At 35.8% G+C, this 17,469-nt stretch overlaps 2 protein-coding genes across 6 annotated transcripts in view; both read left to right on the top strand.

The window, feature by feature from the left end:
* The window catches only part of ZFYVE16 (zinc finger FYVE-type containing 16), a 55,816-nt gene extending 48,783 nt beyond the window's left edge, over nt 1-7,033 (top strand). For all 4 annotated transcript variants that reach the window (XM_061189394.1, XM_061189397.1, XM_061189398.1 and 1 more), the window contains 4 exons: nt 326-488; nt 1,422-1,527; nt 2,466-2,633; nt 5,859-7,033. In XM_061189394.1, coding sequence (XP_061045377.1) covers nt 326-488; nt 1,422-1,527; nt 2,466-2,633; nt 5,859-6,020 — 599 coding nt within the window. In that variant the 3' untranslated portion in view covers nt 6,021-7,033. The remainder of the gene's footprint in view (nt 1-325; nt 489-1,421; nt 1,528-2,465; nt 2,634-5,858) is intronic.
* An 8,371-nt stretch (nt 7,034-15,404) lies between these two features.
* The window catches only part of FAM151B (family with sequence similarity 151 member B), a 31,876-nt gene continuing 29,811 nt past the window's right edge, over nt 15,405-17,469 (top strand). For both annotated transcript variants that reach the window (XR_009700742.1, XM_061187952.1), the window contains exon 1: nt 15,405-15,544. Coding sequence is in view for 1 of the 2 variants with exons in the window: in XM_061187952.1 (XP_061043935.1) it covers nt 15,520-15,544 (25 nt within the window). In the remaining variant the exon portion in view is untranslated. The remainder of the gene's footprint in view (nt 15,545-17,469) is intronic.

Raw genomic sequence — 17,469 nt, forward strand, 5'->3', positions numbered from 1 at the left:
GTCCAGAACCTGAAAACAATTGCCTCATACATTTTGTCTAGTTTTATGGTTGGTTTTCATAATGAAAGGGCAGTTTGGCATCATTATTTCATCATAGCCAGAAGTGGAAGTTCTCACCTTTATTTGTTTAACCATTAAAGAAAAAAAAAAGAATCCTTAACATTGTGAAATATTTTTCATATTCCCTAACAGAAAACAACCATCAAGATGATTTAACAGATGGTCTAAAACTTGCATGGAACATATTTTGATAGCAAAATTTATGGCTTAGACATATAAATTTATATTCAGTAAAAGAAATGTGAAACATAACTCTCATTTTTAGATGGCTTAATGGTACAAATAACTCCAGAGACCATGGATGGCTTGCGGCTAGCTCTACGAGAACAAAAAGACTTTAAAATTACATGTGGGAAAGTTGATGCTGTAGACATGAGAGAATATGTGGACATCTGTTGGGTAGATTCTGAAGAAAAAGGAAACAAAGGGTAGGAATTTTTTGTTACCAAAATGTAATTGATTTGATGGAGAAGAAAGAATAAAAATATCCTGTTAACAAAATTAAATATTTTATAAATAAATATAGAATTATACCATTAATTTAAATGCATATACTCTAATTAATAAATGCAGTCTGTTTTTTTCAGAAATGTACCTAACCAGCATCATGTGTGTTTTCTTAGCCAGGATGCTGTAAATTATTAAAGGGTGGTCAGTTTGGGAGGGGGCAAATGATAAAATGTGCATTGTGTAGCAGTGTAGGCTTGATGCCAGGTTTGAGAAAGACAAGATACTTTGTCTGTTATATGGTACGTTGAGGCACACACATATTTCCCCCCCACACTGCCTTTTATATACCAGATATGTATTTTCATGGAATTATTTGAGGATTATTTTTGTCAAATAAGTAATGGATTCCCTTTGGGTGTTTATTCTGTATTATATTGATCCACTGTAAATGCAAACAACTGAATTCAATAATATGTACATTAGAGGCCTTACAGAATATTACTGCCATTCCCTCCTCTCTCTAGTTACCCATTTTCTTTCTTTTTTGGAGACTGGCTAAGGGATCTGGAGCAAAAAAGGAAGAGGAGGGCTAATGCTGAAGGATTCCAAAATAGAGTTTTGCAATTCATGAGACAGCTTTTCTGTTAGGAGACTAAGGTATTTTAAACCTCAGGTCTGAATTGGGCATATGAAAAAGTAGATATAATTTGCTACACAATCAAGAAATCTTGGTAAATGAATATGAGCTAAGTTTTAATTATTTTTTATATAATTGAGATGTCCTACTGCTGCTTTAAATTTATAGCTTTCATAATTTTTATCCTTATTCCATTTGTTCAAGTCTAATAATTTACTTCACAGAAAGTACTTTGGTATTAAATAAATCTGTTCTATTATATTTTATTCTGCAGTGTTATTAGTTCAGTGGATGGAATATCATTACAAGGATTTCCAAGTGAAAAAATAAAACTGGAAGCAGATTTTGAAACTGATGAGAAGATTGTAAAGTGTACTGAGGTAACTTAGAAAGACGTTTCCTTCCATTTACATGCTGTGTTTGGGTATGTTTTTGTTAATTTGGAGATTTCGCAGGACTCAACCTCTGAATGTTTAAGTGCAGCGTATTACACTTTCATTACACCTTGAGACACACATATCTCCATCCCAGACTGCCTTATATACACCAGATTTGCATTTCCATAGGATCATTTCAGGTTATTGTATGGTGGTACTGCCTGTCAGCTCACAGTTAAGTTTTCACGGCATTGCCATCTTTGTTTGTACAATAACATGTTATTTGACCATGGTGTTTTCATTTTCCTCTTATTTTACAAAAAATAAAATATTTTATAGATATCAGTTTATAATCAGCATTTACATATGAAAGTTAGTTTTGCATGTTCCAGTTTTTTAAAAATAAGAGAATATGAAACTATAGCCTTACAGCCCCTTAGTCTACCTCCATTCTCCCCCTCACTCTACCTCCTGGGTCAGACAATCAATGTTACTGATTTCTTAGGTATTCTTTGTGATTTTACACATGTAGAAGATAGAAACTATAGACGGTATAGAAATTATAGAACATTATTTCTTTGTTTGATCTTAACTTCATTAAGAAGTCCTTATGGGATGGTGATCTTATAGGGTGGGCTCATTAGTACCCTTCTTTAAACTGAGTTAACAAAGCTTTTGTTGCTACAAGTTAACTTTAGGCAAAAATAGCTAAGTCATTCCCATATTCCCTATTCTTTGGTTTTAAGTTTTTACTTATACTATAGATCAGGCTACATATAGTGTATATATATACTATATATATAATGTTCCTAACTAGTGAATTTCGTGGCACTAACATTGGAATTTTATTCATAAAGTTGAATTGAAGGTAGCAATTGTTGCATTTTTAAAGCTACTTTTAATCTTAATCATGACTTGTTTCCTAATTAAATACATTTCAGGTGTTCTACTTTCTAAAGGACCAGGATTTATCTATTTCAGCAACTCCTTATCAGTTTGCAAAAGAAATAGCCATGGCTTGTAGTGCTGCACTGTGCCCTCACCTGAAAACTCTAAAGAGTAATGGGATAAATAAAATTGGCCTCAGAGTTTCCATTGACACTGATATGGTGAGGCATGTTTTTGTGATGTATTTTTGAAATGAATATATCTTATATTAAAATAATCAAAAGTTTTTCTTTAACCTTTTACTTTGAGATCACTGAAGGGAATTAAAGTTTGTTGAACGTTAATGTTCGATACACACTTCCTGTACATTATCTCCTTTACTGTCCACAGCAGGGGCCAGCAAACTTTTTTTGGTCAGACAGTAAATAATTTAGGCATTGCGGTCTGTCAGATTTCTTTCACAACTACTTAAGTGTGCCATTATATTGTGAAAGCAGCTGTAGACAGTATGTAAACTAAACAGCTTAGCTGTGTTCCAGTGAAACTTTGTTTACAAAAACAGTTGGTGGGCCACATTGGCCCACAGGCCATAGTTTGCTGACCCCTGCTCCACAACATTCCTGCTTGATAAGTAGGTTTTTTAAGTATGCTGACTAAATTCTATATTCATGTGACTTAAAATTACAAGTCTAAAAATGTTAAAAAAGGAAAATTTTCAGTTTTTTCCTCCTATGTAGGGAAAAACCTATTTCTTCCCTCCTATGTCTTTCTTTCCTGTGTGTCTCTTTCACTACTCACGGAAAACACTTCTGCTCACCAGATGTGTGGAGGCTTTCCCCCACCCCAGCAAGCAATTCGCAGACACAAGCAGGGTGTCCAAGAATTCAATTCTGACTTGATCTACCTGGAGATAGCATCAGATTCTACAGCTCTAACAAGACTGCCTCCTCCCCCACTTCATATGCCAGTCAGTTATCACCTGTGCTTCTGACCAGCCAGTTATGGATCAGAGCTTCCAATGACCCCCTCCTCCTTGGGTTCAATTAACTTGCTTGAGCGGCTCACAGAACTCAGGGGAACATTTGCTTATGTCTGTCAGTTCATTAAAGGCTATACAGATGAACAGCCAGATGAAGAGATACATAGGGCAAGGTCTGGTAGAGTCCTGAGCAGGAGTTTCTGTCTCCACGGAGTTGGGGTGCGTCACCCTCCCAGTGTGGATGTATTCACCAGCCTGAAAGCTCTCTGAACCCCCTTCTACTGAGATTTTATGGAGGTTTCCTCATGTAGGCATGATCAATTATTAACTCAGTTTTTAGCCCCTCTCCCCTCTCTGGAGAATGAGGGGTAGGGCTGGAAATTTAAAGCTTCTAATCATGGGTTTGGTCTTTCTGGTGACCAGCCCCTACCTAGGAGCCCATCCAGAGTTGACTCAAAAGAACAAAAGATGCTCCTCCCTCTCTTATCACTTAGGAATTTACAAGTTTTTTAGGAGCCCTGTGTCAGGGATGGGATCAAAGATAAATATTAGAACAAGAGATGTTACTGGTATTCTTATCACTTAGGAAATGACAAGGGTTTTAGGAGCTTTATGCCAGGAATTGGGGTCAGAGACCAATATATATTTTCTATTATCTCACAAATGTATATATATTGGGACCACCTCATTAAACATGCTAGAGAGCAGCATTCACACAGTACTCTATTTAATTGGTGACCTCTGGAGATATTAACTCCAGGCTACAATGTAAATGGTTCCCAGTAGAGTTGCATCAGGTAATAGCCCTGGAAGGATCTCCTTCCTACCCTTGACTCCTAACCCTTCAGTCCACTTCCATACTCCCCCTCATCCTCCCTTCTTGGTCAGGCAGTCAAATGTTATCCATTTCTATGTATTCTTTGTAATTTTTTGCATGTATGAGCAATTAAGTTTGTACATCCTTTTTGTTCTCTTTTCACTGTTTTTTTATTTTAACAGTGCTTCTTTAACTTAATATATCTTAGAGATATTTCATATTAACTACATATTCTTTTTAAAGTTGCACAGTAGTAGTTGATTATATAAATGTACCATAATTTATTTAGTGCTTATGCATGTTTGGTATGTCCTGGTTGATATTTAAGGTATCCACAATATTTTGCTTTTGCATAAGTGTGAGTATATAAGAAACATTCCTAGAAGTAGAATTGCCAGGTCCAAGTATGTACTCAATAGATATTACCATATTGTCTCAAATAGAGGTTATGACAATATATATTTCTACCACAATTTATGAGAGTGTTCTTTCTCTCACATCCTTATCAAAGCAGAATATAATCAAACTTTTGAACTTTGCCAATTTGATAGGTGAAAAGTGGTACTCCAGTAGTATTTTTTTAAAATATTTATTTATTTATTTGGTTTTGCCAGGTCTTAGTTGCAGCCCATGAGCTCCTTAGTTGCGGCAGGCACGCTTCTTAGTTGTGGCACGTGGGCGCCTTAGTTGTGGCAAGTGGGCTTCTTAGTTGTGGCATGCGAACTCAGTTGTGGCATGTGGGATCTAGTTCCCTGACCAGGGATCAAACCTGGGCCCCCTGCCTTGGGAGCGTGGAGTGTTAACCACTGCACCACCAGGGAAGTCCCAATCCAGTAGTATTTTAATGTGCCTTTTTAACTGTTTCTGACATCCAATATAATAGATTTCAGTCCAGGTTGTTCATTAGAATGGTCAATCTTTTTTTTTTTTTTTTTTGGCGGCGCCACGCCGCATGTGGGATCTTAGTTCCCCGACCAGGGATCAAACTCATGCCCCCTGCAATGGAAGCGCGGAGTCTTAACCTCTGGACCACCAGGGAAGTCCCAGAATGGTCAATCTTAACATGAACAATTTCATATGTTGAAGGTTTGCTCTTCTTCAGGCAGGATGTGTTACAGTTCTTATTGGAAAAAAGAACTTACATTTTTATCTCACTATTAAAAGTTCCTTTTTCAAGGAAGCACCTGATAATTATTTGAGTAAGCATTGTTAATTTTTTTAGCCATATGTATTAAAATGTAATTTTCACCAGCAAAATTAAATTCAAATATTATTTTATGATAAATTCAAAATATTTTTAAGTAGATCTTTTTTTAAATACCATGGGGTTTTTATTTAAGTCATGTTGACAATTATTCAAAACCTTGGTCCGCCAATGTGTTTACATGTTCATTGAGAAGAAACCTGAAGTATGAAGTAGTAGCAATTTTATTTTCATAGTATCTGTGGAAGGGACAATTATAATTTATGTAGTAGATAGAAGAAATAAAGGAGAATGTAAAACATTATTTTATGAACAAAATATCATGTATTTTCTTAACGTGCTTAAATTGAATGATATTCTTAAATAGTTTATTTTATATTCATCTGCTGAACTAAACAAGATTGCTCACTTTCTAGGGTTGACTCATCAAGATTTTTTTTTTCCAGGTTGAATTTCAGGCAGGATCTGAAGGCCAACTTCTTCCTCAGCATTATCTAAATGATCTTGATAGTGCTCTAATCCCTGTGATCCACGGTGGGACCTCCAACTCTACTAGTTTACCATTAGAAATAGAATTAGTATTTTTTATTATTGAAAATCTTTTTTAGTGAAAGGACGTGAGTCGTATTATGTATTGCAAACTGATTTGTTAAAACTAACTCCAGCACTAAAGTTGAAATGCCACAAACACTAAAAGTAAATATGTTTGATGTTTGAAACATGTAAGCTTTGCTTTTTAGGCAGGAATGATCTTTTAAAAATCATTAGCACAATATTTAAATCTCCAAAAATTTAAGAGATCCACAGTTTTTGAAGCTTTACACTTTACAAGTACTGAAAAAGACAAGGATTTCTTCTGTCTTTAAAAAATTTGTAGCATTTAACTGTGTTATTTAAATGCTAAGCCAAAGTATCTGCACTTAGGTATACCTCTTTATGCCAAGAATGATTTTAATGAAGGCTCCTTTCAGATGTAACCTTATGAAGGAACTACCTTTTTTGTTTATATGCCAGTTAAATTACTGGTTTCTAAAGTCTGTTAAAAATGTATTTCAATGGCACAGACCAGTTTCCAGATCTTAGACTTATATGGTAATTCTTTGAATAAGGCAGATAACTTATTTGTATAATTGGAGTGGAGACCTACCTCCATGATTAGATAAACTGATTGTTTGCATTAAAAATCAGAATTTTGCCTTTTTTCTTTTCAAATTATTATTTTATATATACATATATGGTTTTCTCTTGATTAAATGGGTATTCTTAAAATAATTGTGGGTGCTTCAGGATTTTGTGCTTCTATAATTAAGTATATTGTTTTTATAGCGAGAACATGTGATTTGGTATGTGTTTTCTAAATCTTTAATAATTTATAAATAGGTAATATTTTTGTATTGCAGTGCATTATTTTTCCTCCTTTCCTTCCAAAGTATACCACTGTATATACCACTTCTAAGAGTGATTGACAACAGGCCAGATGACCCTTGAAGTAGTCATTATGTAGCAATAAATGAAGCCTGAAACAGGTGTTTTTTTAACTTCTCCTTTAAACCTTAAAAGTTTCTTGGCAAGTCTACATATTTTCATTGACACCAATGTATTAAATATAAATTTTAATGAACTACTTACTTTTGCATATTTTAAATTCTTTATATGGTAGTTATTTTTTATAACAGGATATTAACATAAGTTAAATTCTATGTATTTGAAACTGTTACAGAACTTTCTTCTTTACTTCAAATAGAAAAAAATTTTTAAAGTATGTTGTGTTAAAAAAAGTAATGGTCATATTTTAGTTAATCCTGTCATTTAAGTTATTTAAAATATAATCATTATTTTAATGCTTTTTTTATTCTAATGTGGAATATATATGTTTTTGTATCAAAAACACTCGTGTGTCTCAAGAAAAAGAAACTACACTAAATAGCCCTGTTTTAAGAAAGTATTTATGAAGCATCTCAACCTGAAGACAAAGTCAGGGTTATAACTCAGGTTCTTAGGTCTCAGGCTAGGAAAAAACTGAGAATTTGAATCAGTTTGGTCATATGATTCCTACTGAATCACATCTGTAGTACTAGCCAAAGACACAGCATGGAGGAAAATATCAGTCTTTTGGAAGTAACTACTTCATAAACAATGTAAAATGTTGCAGACATTAAATAAAATTAAGCAACATGTAATAACTTGTGAAATTTGTTGACATCATAAGCAATTGCATATCTAACTCAATTTGTTTTCTTTATATTTCTGTTTATTTTGCAGTATAAGTTAAGGGCACAATCTATGAATACTGAAGTTACTTTAAAATAACCAGAAGGTAGAGGACTCTTCCCATGATGGGATAGCTTTGGATTTGTTTCCATAAAGTCTCTACATTTAGTAAAAATTGGAATTACTGTGCCTTTGGAGGCACATTTTAAAGTATTCTTTGTAGATGTACAATATGTTTCTGAATGCATTTGGTCATGTTCTTCACATTGATAATTTAAAATTTTAATTTTTTTAAAGGTGAAGAAATAGAATGGTTCTTTGTACTCAGTCTGCAATGATCTATTTTTGGTCTATGCCTTTTAAGAATACTGTCTTTCCAGAATTTTGAAATATTAAGTAAAATTTAGCCCATTTGCTTTTGTAGCAATCCAGCAGACTTAGTATATGCATATATGCTTGCTATACGCAGAGCACTTTAGTAGGCTTCATTGACTGAAAGATGAATAAAATAGTTCTTTCCCTCTTGGAGATGAATGTGTGAAGCAGATAATTAACAAAGTAAAAGTAATTGCTAAAATAGAGATATGACTTCTGAGTAGCTGGTTAGAAAACAATCCAGGAGGATAGCCATACCAATAAAGAGAAGGCGTGGGCGTTAAACTTGTCTAGGCAAGAGCTGAAAATCTGAAGAGTCAGTAATATGTCAAAACATTCAACTTTCCCTTTTAAGGCAATTTACTTTAAAGAGTCTTCTGTGTTGTGTGAATATCTTACCTTATAATTTAATCATAAAAGTAGTAGCCTGACTATGGTGTCTCAATTGCCTAAGTTTATAACAGCCTAGATTTAAATACTGTTTTATAAGTAAAGAATACAACTCTTCTTTTTTTAATAGTAATATAACTTTGATAACTTGACTCAAATTTTAAAAGAAAATATCTTGAAATCTTGAAAATAAACCAGAAACCTCTAAACAATCCTAGGTTTTAATTTTTTTCTTTGTGATTAAAAAAAAATGCTTCATATGTGTAATATATAAACATTCAAAAATCAGAAAGAAATGTTAAAAACTTAATCAATATAAGTCTTACCGCCCACCTTGTATGCATCTACCTTGTTCTTCTCACTCTCCAATCTCAATAAGAAGTGATTTTTATTATTGTGTATCTTTCCAAAGTTTAGGTGCAGTAGCAGCAAATATGTTTTTATTATCTCCCCTCATTTTTTATACAAAATATAGTGCACTGTTTACACTGAAGAACACAATGTCATCTCCTCAATTACTTTGATTTATATGGCTTCTATTTAGAATCTTAAAGTTTTCACTGCTTCTCCAACCACTGTGTAATTGATAAAAGCAATCTGAATTGCAGAAAAGCAAGACGAAAATCCATTACTGGAATTATGACCATATGTTTCCGTAGGAGGACTGTTTTTCTCATAACAAATTTTTACGAAAATACTTGCAATGTTATTTTTTATTTGAGCTATATTTAAAACCTTTATTTTTTTTCCTACCCAACACTAAGCCTCACCATCTAAATTTATCTTTTACCACTTAATTGACATTGACATTGGTGTTCTTTTTGTTTTGTTTTGTTTTTTTACATCAGATTTTTAGTAGTTTTAAATCTTCTCTTTATATTCTGTGTTTTGGATTTAGCTTGGAATGATACACAATTTAATATTTAACACCTTTTGGGAAACATTTTCTGTATTTGCATTGATAAAATTACAGCCATATTTTCATGCTCTTTACAAATGAAGAAATAGGTCTAATTCAAGAGCTTTATTATGAACCTCCGAATATAGTAAAGTTTTTTTTTCTTTCTTTTTTTGTTCTTTTGGTAAAATAAGGTGCTCGCCAGCTTCCAAGATAGCCCACAATGATCCCTGCCTCTTGGTTATTCACACCCTTGTGTAGTCACCTCCCACACTGTACCACTGTTGGTCTTTGTGACCAACAGAATATGGAAGAAGGGATGGGATGTCATTTCCAATATTATGTTATAAAAGTTTCTATGGCTGCCATCTTTGGTGTATTTCTCCCCACTCACTCTCTTCATTTCATCCCTCTCTCCCCACCTCTCCCTCCCTGTCTGTCTGTCTGTCTCTTTCTTTTTCTCCTTCTCTTTCTATTGAGTCACTCATTCTTGGGGAAGCCAGCTGCCAGGCAAGTGGAAGGGGATCCTCCAACCCAGTCAAGCCTTCAGACTGCAGCCCCAGCCACAGTTTGACTGCAGCCTCATGAGAACCACCCAACTAAGCCTTTCTCAGATTTCTGAATATCAGATATAAATGTCTGTTGTTTTAAGCTGCTAAATTTTCTGGTGGTTTATTACATGAAGCAACTAATATTAGCTAACTAAAACAAGATACCTATATCTTAGAGCAGCTATAAGTACAAATTTCTAAAAAAAAAAAAGATTAATTGCTCTGACAAAATTAAGCATAGTTCTTATCAACATTTATGGATTCCATTCCACAAGTAGTATGTGCTAAGTGCAGAGAATACCAAGAGAAAGAGTAGGGTTTGGCCATGTAGGAACAAAGATGCAATTGTGGGAAACTTCCTGTTTCTGGAAATTGCATGTTAGGATATTTACAGCTATGCCATTGATAAAAACAACCAAAGCTGATTAAAATACAAAAAGCATCTTAAAACATCAAAGACATTTTTAAGACAGTATGGAACACCCAGTCCAAAAGTAAAGAGAAAAAGAGAAGTGAGCATGGGGCCCTAATATGACAGCCTAATGGGGTAAGGGGGACAGATATCAAAGTTCAAGGCCCACACAAGATGCTGAATCTAACAGGAATTGTGAATCTAACAGAAGAACTTCCCCACAGTAGGCTGAGACTCCCTCAAAGGGTTTTGGCCTTTAGATGAGGATGAATCAGAAATATAAATTATGTAAAATTGTAGCCAAGTTTAGAATTGCCTACATCACCCAAAAACTCTTAAGCATTTAACTTGCTTTAAGGTGGTCCCCTCCCACACAGAAACCAAAACAAACAAAAAAAACAGGCACATAAGGAAACTAGATTCCAGAGGCAAGAATTAGTAGAAACAGTTAAATTCATATAGTCTTAGGTATTACATTTATGCTTTCTGTGTTTAAAAAAATAAAGTCAAGTGTCAAATACCTGTAGAGAATTGGAAACTAAAAAGTGATGGAACTAATTTGGGAAGCAACTAAATACAAATGTTGCAAGAATATATAAAAACTGAACTTTAAAACTCAGTAAATAGGTTTAGAGGCAGAACAGAATATAACCAATTGGAAGGATTTATAAACTGGAATATAAATCAGGAGAAATTATCCAGAATGCAGCATGGAGAAACAAAAAGATGGAAAGATGGAAAAAACAGGAGGCATATAGAGGATACAGTGAGAATTCCCAACATCTGCTTAATTAGCTGCAGAAGGAGAGGGGAGGGTAGAACAGAACAAATATTTTTAGATATAATGTAGACTTTTAAAAATTGATGAAAGACATGACTCTACAGATTCAAGAAGTTAAACCAATCCCAAACAATAAAAAGGAATCTACACATAGGCACTTTAAAATAGAAACTGCCAGCTGGCACAGACAGAGTCCAAGGAACAGTCTGCTCTCTCTAGTCAGAGGACAGAGAAGGGCGTTGGGGGGCTATGAGACAGAATCCTTTTGAATTTAGTTACCTTATTCCAGGAGAGCTGCAGAAAAACAGCAGCACCCCTCCCTCCCTACCACGTCTAAACCCTATGGAGCAATGTGGACTTTCCCTGCGCTACCTAATCTAGAGACAGCAAAAAGGCAGCACCCCCCTCTCTACCCACTGTGCAATGGTGGCAGTCAGTGCAGGGCAGAACACTAGCAATGTTGTGGGGAAGCTAAAGCTCTGCCTTCTCCCAGAACACAAAGAAGGGGTGAATCTTAGAACCAGAGAGTGTGGGGAAGATCACTGATAGGAGGAAATTGAAGAAAGGGAACCTCTAAATTTGTATATAAAATCCTGAGATCACCTCCACACTGTGCATGTGTGAAATTGACCAGAAGCAGCCAAGCAAAGGTTTTGAAAACTGATCTACAGTATAGCTCACTATCCAGGTTTCAGACTAGCCACTGGGTGGTGCACAATTTGGGCAGATTAGAATGGCAGTGGAAAGTCACTGAGAACTAAATTTTGGAACCATAGCCCACAGAAAGCAGGCCAGGATGTGTGGTGTGAACTAACTGGATTGACTGCCAGCTAAAACAAGACAAAACAAAAACACTCTTCTGAAGATTTAAACAGGACTGAGAATTTCATAATATTCAAAATATCCAGGAAATAATCCAAAATTATTCAAGATGCAAAACACTAGGGAAATCTAAGTAACTCTCAAGGGAAAAGACAATGAACAAAAAACCAATTCTGAGGTCACCCAAATGTTGGAATTATCAGAAAAAGACAAAAAGAATTATTTTAATCAGGTTCTACAAAGCAAAGGTAAACATTATTGAAATGAATGGAAAGATAGAAGTCTTCACCAAAGAAATCAAAGCTATAAAAAGAACCAAATAGAAATTTTAGAACTGAAGAATACAATAAAAAAATTACTGGAGATGATGGATGGAAGAATCTGAATTTGAAGATACATGAGTAGAAACTATCCAGTCTGAATAACAATGAGAAAAAAAAGTGGAAAAAAATGAAGCGCTTTGAGGACAGATGGGACAATATTAAAAAGTCTAATATTTGTGTCATAGGAGCTAGCTGAAAACTTCCAAAATCCCATGAGTCTGGGTTTTCATGATTCACTCAACCCTGTAAGTAAACACAGCTAATTGGATGAGTGGCAATAATGCCTGACAGATTTGTTAACTTAAAAAAGAAAATATTTAAGCAGCTAAAGGAACCAAGATATAAAGTAATTAAATTCTCAATTCTCAAAAACCCTTTAACTTCAGGCCTGAGGGCCATTTAAAATTCATTGAATTAAATTAGTTTTTTGTTTGTTTTTAATCACAATTTAGGGAGTTAGTAGGATCCCTGGTTTTAGCATTAAATTATGTGGAAGTGGGAATCCAGTGCAGAGACTCCCAATTTGGCAGATGACATTTAAACATCTTTTGTCTGCTGAACTGCAGAATAAATCCAGGACAGGAATCAAAGTAAGTGGAAGCTATCAATGTAGGCATATTTAAAAGGAAATTTGAGGCAACCAGAGAGTAAAAATTGACTGCTTTATAGTTACGAGAATTTGCAACTGGGCTGGCAGAAAACTTGTCAATAACAAAACAGAAGCCAGAAAACTATAAAATACATACATTTAATATATATATTTAAGTGCTAGGTGGAAAGTAAATTCTAAGGCCAGCTACACTGTTATTCAAGAGTGAATTGTATGTACTGAATCAAAGGTCACCCACAGATGACCTCATCTTATTCCACTCCTCTAATACACATAATCTCACCACCTGTACCCAGATTGGGTTAATCAGAACTAATATTATACCATTAATTCCTATTTAAATATGTCATCAAAAGCAGCTCCAAACTATCAGGTCAATGCCCATTTTTCACATTCTGATCTTCATAAGGCTCTGTACATCTCCTTTCTTCAGTGTACCATATACCCTTAACACATGAAACCCTTTGTGCAAAAAGATTAAAAGTAATTAGACACATATTTGCTATGAAATTTTCCAAACACTCAAAAGTAGAGAAAATGGTATGATGAAACTCCACGTACCCAACCTATAACAATCCTCAGATTCAACAATTATCAAGATTTTCCACTTTTGCTTCATCTATCTCTTGATTTCTTTGCTGGAGTATTTTCAAGCAAATCTTAGACATCATTATCTCATGCCACATATTCCACTATGTAGTTCTAAAAAATGGACAGTGAAGAGTAATTTTAATTGAGCCAGTTACTGTAAAATCTATTAAAATATTGACCTAATATGGTTATCAATAGGCCATAAAAACTTTTGTACTGCAACTGATACGATCTAGAACGTGAAAAGACAACCTGCAAAATGGAAGAAAATATTTGTAAATCATATATCTGTTACGGGACTTGTAGTCAGACTTTATAAAGAATTTTTACAATTCAACAAAACCTCCACAAATAACCTAATTTAAAAAATGCAAATAATTTGAATAGACACTTCTCCAAAGAAAATATGTAAAAAGCCAACAAGCACTTGAAAATATGTTCAACATTATTAGTCACTAGCGATATACAAATAACGACCACAATGAGACGTTGCTTCATATCCATTTGGATGGCTATAATTAAACAAACAAGCAGATAATAACAAGTATTGGTGAGGATGTGGAGAAATTGGAACCCTCATACACTGCTGGTGGGAATGTAAAATGTTGTATGTAGCTGCTTTGCAAAACTGTTTGGCACTTCCTCAAAAAGTTAAACATAGTTACCAATATGAACCAGCAATTCCACTCCTATGTATATACCCAAGAGAAATACATCTGCATAATTCCACACAGAATTTGTACAAGAATGTTTATAGCAGCCAAAATTCATTAGTAGCCAAAAAATGGAAACAATGCAACAGTCCATCCATTAATTGATGAATAGACAAATAAATGTGGTATACGCAAATAATGGAAATTTATTTGGCCACAAAAAAACTTTAATAAAGTACTGATACATGCTACAATATGAACCTTGCAAACATTATGCTAAGTGAAAGAAACCAGTCACAAAACACTGTATACTGTATGATCCCATTTAAATGAAATGTCCAGAATGGGCAAATCCATAGAGACAGAAAGTGGATTAGTGGTTCCTTAAGGTTGGGGAGAAAGGGGAGTTACTGCTTTGGATGATGAAAATGTTCTAAAATTGATGGTGTGCTGGTTGCACAATTCTGTGACTACACTGAATTGTACCCTTTAAATGTATAACATTTTGTATCATTAGGAAATGCAGATCAAATTCAAGCCAATCAATTGTATATCTCAAGAAAGATTTTTTTTTTAAGGTCAATGAAGTCATTAAAATTTAGTGTTTTCTGAAACTCAAGAAATCTTTTCGATTGAGCTTGAGAAAATCCAGAGAATACGGAAGCCTTATTGAAGACATATTGAAATAATTACAACTCGTCTGGAAAGACTTACATACATTAAAATATGAAGAGTTGGGCGAGAAGGGCTGCCATTTGTGCTTTGTGTGAGGTGATGTATTGTCATCCTAATTTTACAACTGACGGATTGAGTGGTATTAGAGTTACAGAACCAGAATATGGCAGTGCTGCATTGCTAATTCACGTCAGTCTGACTCCACGGGCTCTTTTTCCAGTCCCAGCTTGGCTGTGGAAAGGAGTTAAGGAGGGCAAAGAAGGCAGTGGGTGGGAGAATCTAGTTGCTAGGAGTGTTTCTGAGTGAAAACCGGTAGAGAAGGCAAGAGGGGAACAGAAAACTTCCAACTTATCACTTCAGACTCCTTATGCAGAAAAGCTCATGTTTATGGAGATAGGATTTCATGTCATTTTTTAGGATGCTACTAAAATTAAAAAGAGAAAATATATCCAATTTGGAAATTCGTACCCCACAGCAGCAACTTGGCGTCTCTACCCAGCTTCTGTCTTCCCTGACGCTGCGTTCTTCAGAACTACCCATTTCCTGACTACCTTTCAAAGGAGCAACACGCGCGACACTAGGACGCGAAAACCGTCCGGGAAGACGGCGGGCTGGCGAAACTCGAGCCGCCGCCTCTGCGCGTGCGCACCGCTCCTCGGCCCCTTCCGCCTCCGCCTCGGAAGCTCCTCCTAGGCGGCCGTCGGAGGCCACGGCAAGGTCTCTTCTATATAGAGTCGGGTTTTCTCGCCACCTGTGACGGGTCTTTGGCGGCACCCACCGCTCAGCGCCTGCGCAGACTGAGGACCACGGTCACCATGACAGCGACCGCCGGGGCCCCTGGTAAGCGGGGCTCCCTAGGCTCCGGGTCTGGGACGGTGCTCCGCACAGTGGGCTTGCAGTGGACGTTTTCTCCGGCCCGCTGCCGGTAGTTGGGGGCCCTTTGAGAGACTCCTCTGGCTGTACTCCTTCCTCTTCTGGATCTCGTGGTCCGCGTTCTCTACGTGCTCCCAGAATCAAGCGGCCTAGAGCCTTGGTTCCCGGCGTGGGCGGTAAAGAAAAGCTTTTGGGATGGCAAAGAATGGCAAGAATATTCTAACATTTTGTAAAGGAGTTTTTTTGTTTGTTTGTTTGTTTTAAGAGCAGTTTTAGGTTCCTGGGAATATTGAGCGGAAGACACGGTGATTCTCCATGTACCCCTACCTGACATACGCATAACTTCCCCATATCAGCCTCCCCCACTAGAGTGGTACTTTTGTTACAGTTGTGAGCCTACACTGATGCATCGTAATTACCCAAAGTCCATACTTTACATTAGCGTTCACTGTTGGTGGTGTACGGTCTGTGGGTTTAGACAAATGTATAATGAATGACACGTTCCATGGTAGGGTATCATACAAAATAGTTTCACCATCCTAGAAATCCTTTGTGCTCCACCGACTTATCCTCCTCCCCCCAACCCCTGACAACCACTGATCATTTTACTGTCTCCATAGTTTTGTCTTTTCCAGAATGTCATGTAGTTGGAGTTATACAGTATATAGCCTTTTCACATTGGCTTTTTTTCACTTAGTAATATGCGTTTAAGCTTTCCCCGTGTCTTTTCATGGCTTGAGAGCTCATTCCTTTTTAGAGAGCAATAATATTCTGTTGTCTTGGTGTACCACGGTTTATCCATTCACCTACTGAAGGATATCTTGGTTGCTTACAAGTTTCAACAATTATAAATAAAGCTGCTATAAACGTAAGTGTGCAGGTTTTTGTATGGACATAAGTTTTCATAAGTTTCCTTTGAGTAAATATCAAGGTGTATGATTGCCGGATTGTATGGTAGGAGTATGTTTAATTTTGTAAGGAACTGCCAAGCTCTCTTTTAAAGTGGCTGTACCATTTTGCATTCCCACCCACAATGAATGAGAGTTCCTGTTACTCCACATTCTCACCAGCATTTGACATATCAGTGTTCCGGATTTTGGTCATTTTAATAGGTGTGTAGTTATATCCTGTTGTTTTAATGTGTGTTTCTCTGATGACATGGATGTGGAGCACCTTCTCATATACTTGCCATCCGTCTATCTTTGGTAAGGTGTCTGTTAAGGTCTTTGGTCCGTTTTTTAATGGGGTGTTTTCTTATTGTTGAGTTTTAAGAGTTCTTTATATATTTAGGATAATAGTCCTTTATTATATGTGTCTTTTGCAAATATTTTCTCCCAGTCTGTGGCTTGTCTTTTCATTCTCTTGATGTTACGTTTTGCAGAGCAGAAGTTTTCATTTTAATGAAGTCCAGCTTATCCATTATTTCTTTCATGGATGGTGCCTTTGGTGTTGTATGTAAAAGGTCATTGCTGCGACGTGACCGTAGATACAAAAATCTACGAAGGTCATGTAGATTTTCTCCTATATTATCTTCTAGGAGTTTTATCGTTTTGTATTTTACACTTAGGTCTATGATCCATATTGAGTTAATTTTTGTGACGGTATGAGGTCTGTGTCTAGATTCCTTTTCTGCATGTGAACGTCCAGTTGTTCCAGCACCATTTGTTGAAAAATCTGTCTTTGTTCCATTGTATTGCCTTTGTTCCTTCATCAAAGATCAGTTAACTCTATTTATGTGGGTCTATTTTGGGACTCTCTGTTCTGTTCCATTGATCTATTTGTCTATTCTTTCACCAAAACCACACTATCTTAATTACTGTAGCTTTATAGTAAGTTTTGATGTTGGATAGAGTCATCACTTCATTCTTCTCCTTCAATATTATGTTGACTAT

The sequence above is a fragment of the Eubalaena glacialis genome, chromosome 4, assembly GCF_028564815.1.
Source record: "Eubalaena glacialis isolate mEubGla1 chromosome 4, mEubGla1.1.hap2.+ XY, whole genome shotgun sequence".
NCBI classification, from domain to species: Eukaryota; Metazoa; Chordata; class Mammalia; order Artiodactyla; family Balaenidae; genus Eubalaena; species Eubalaena glacialis.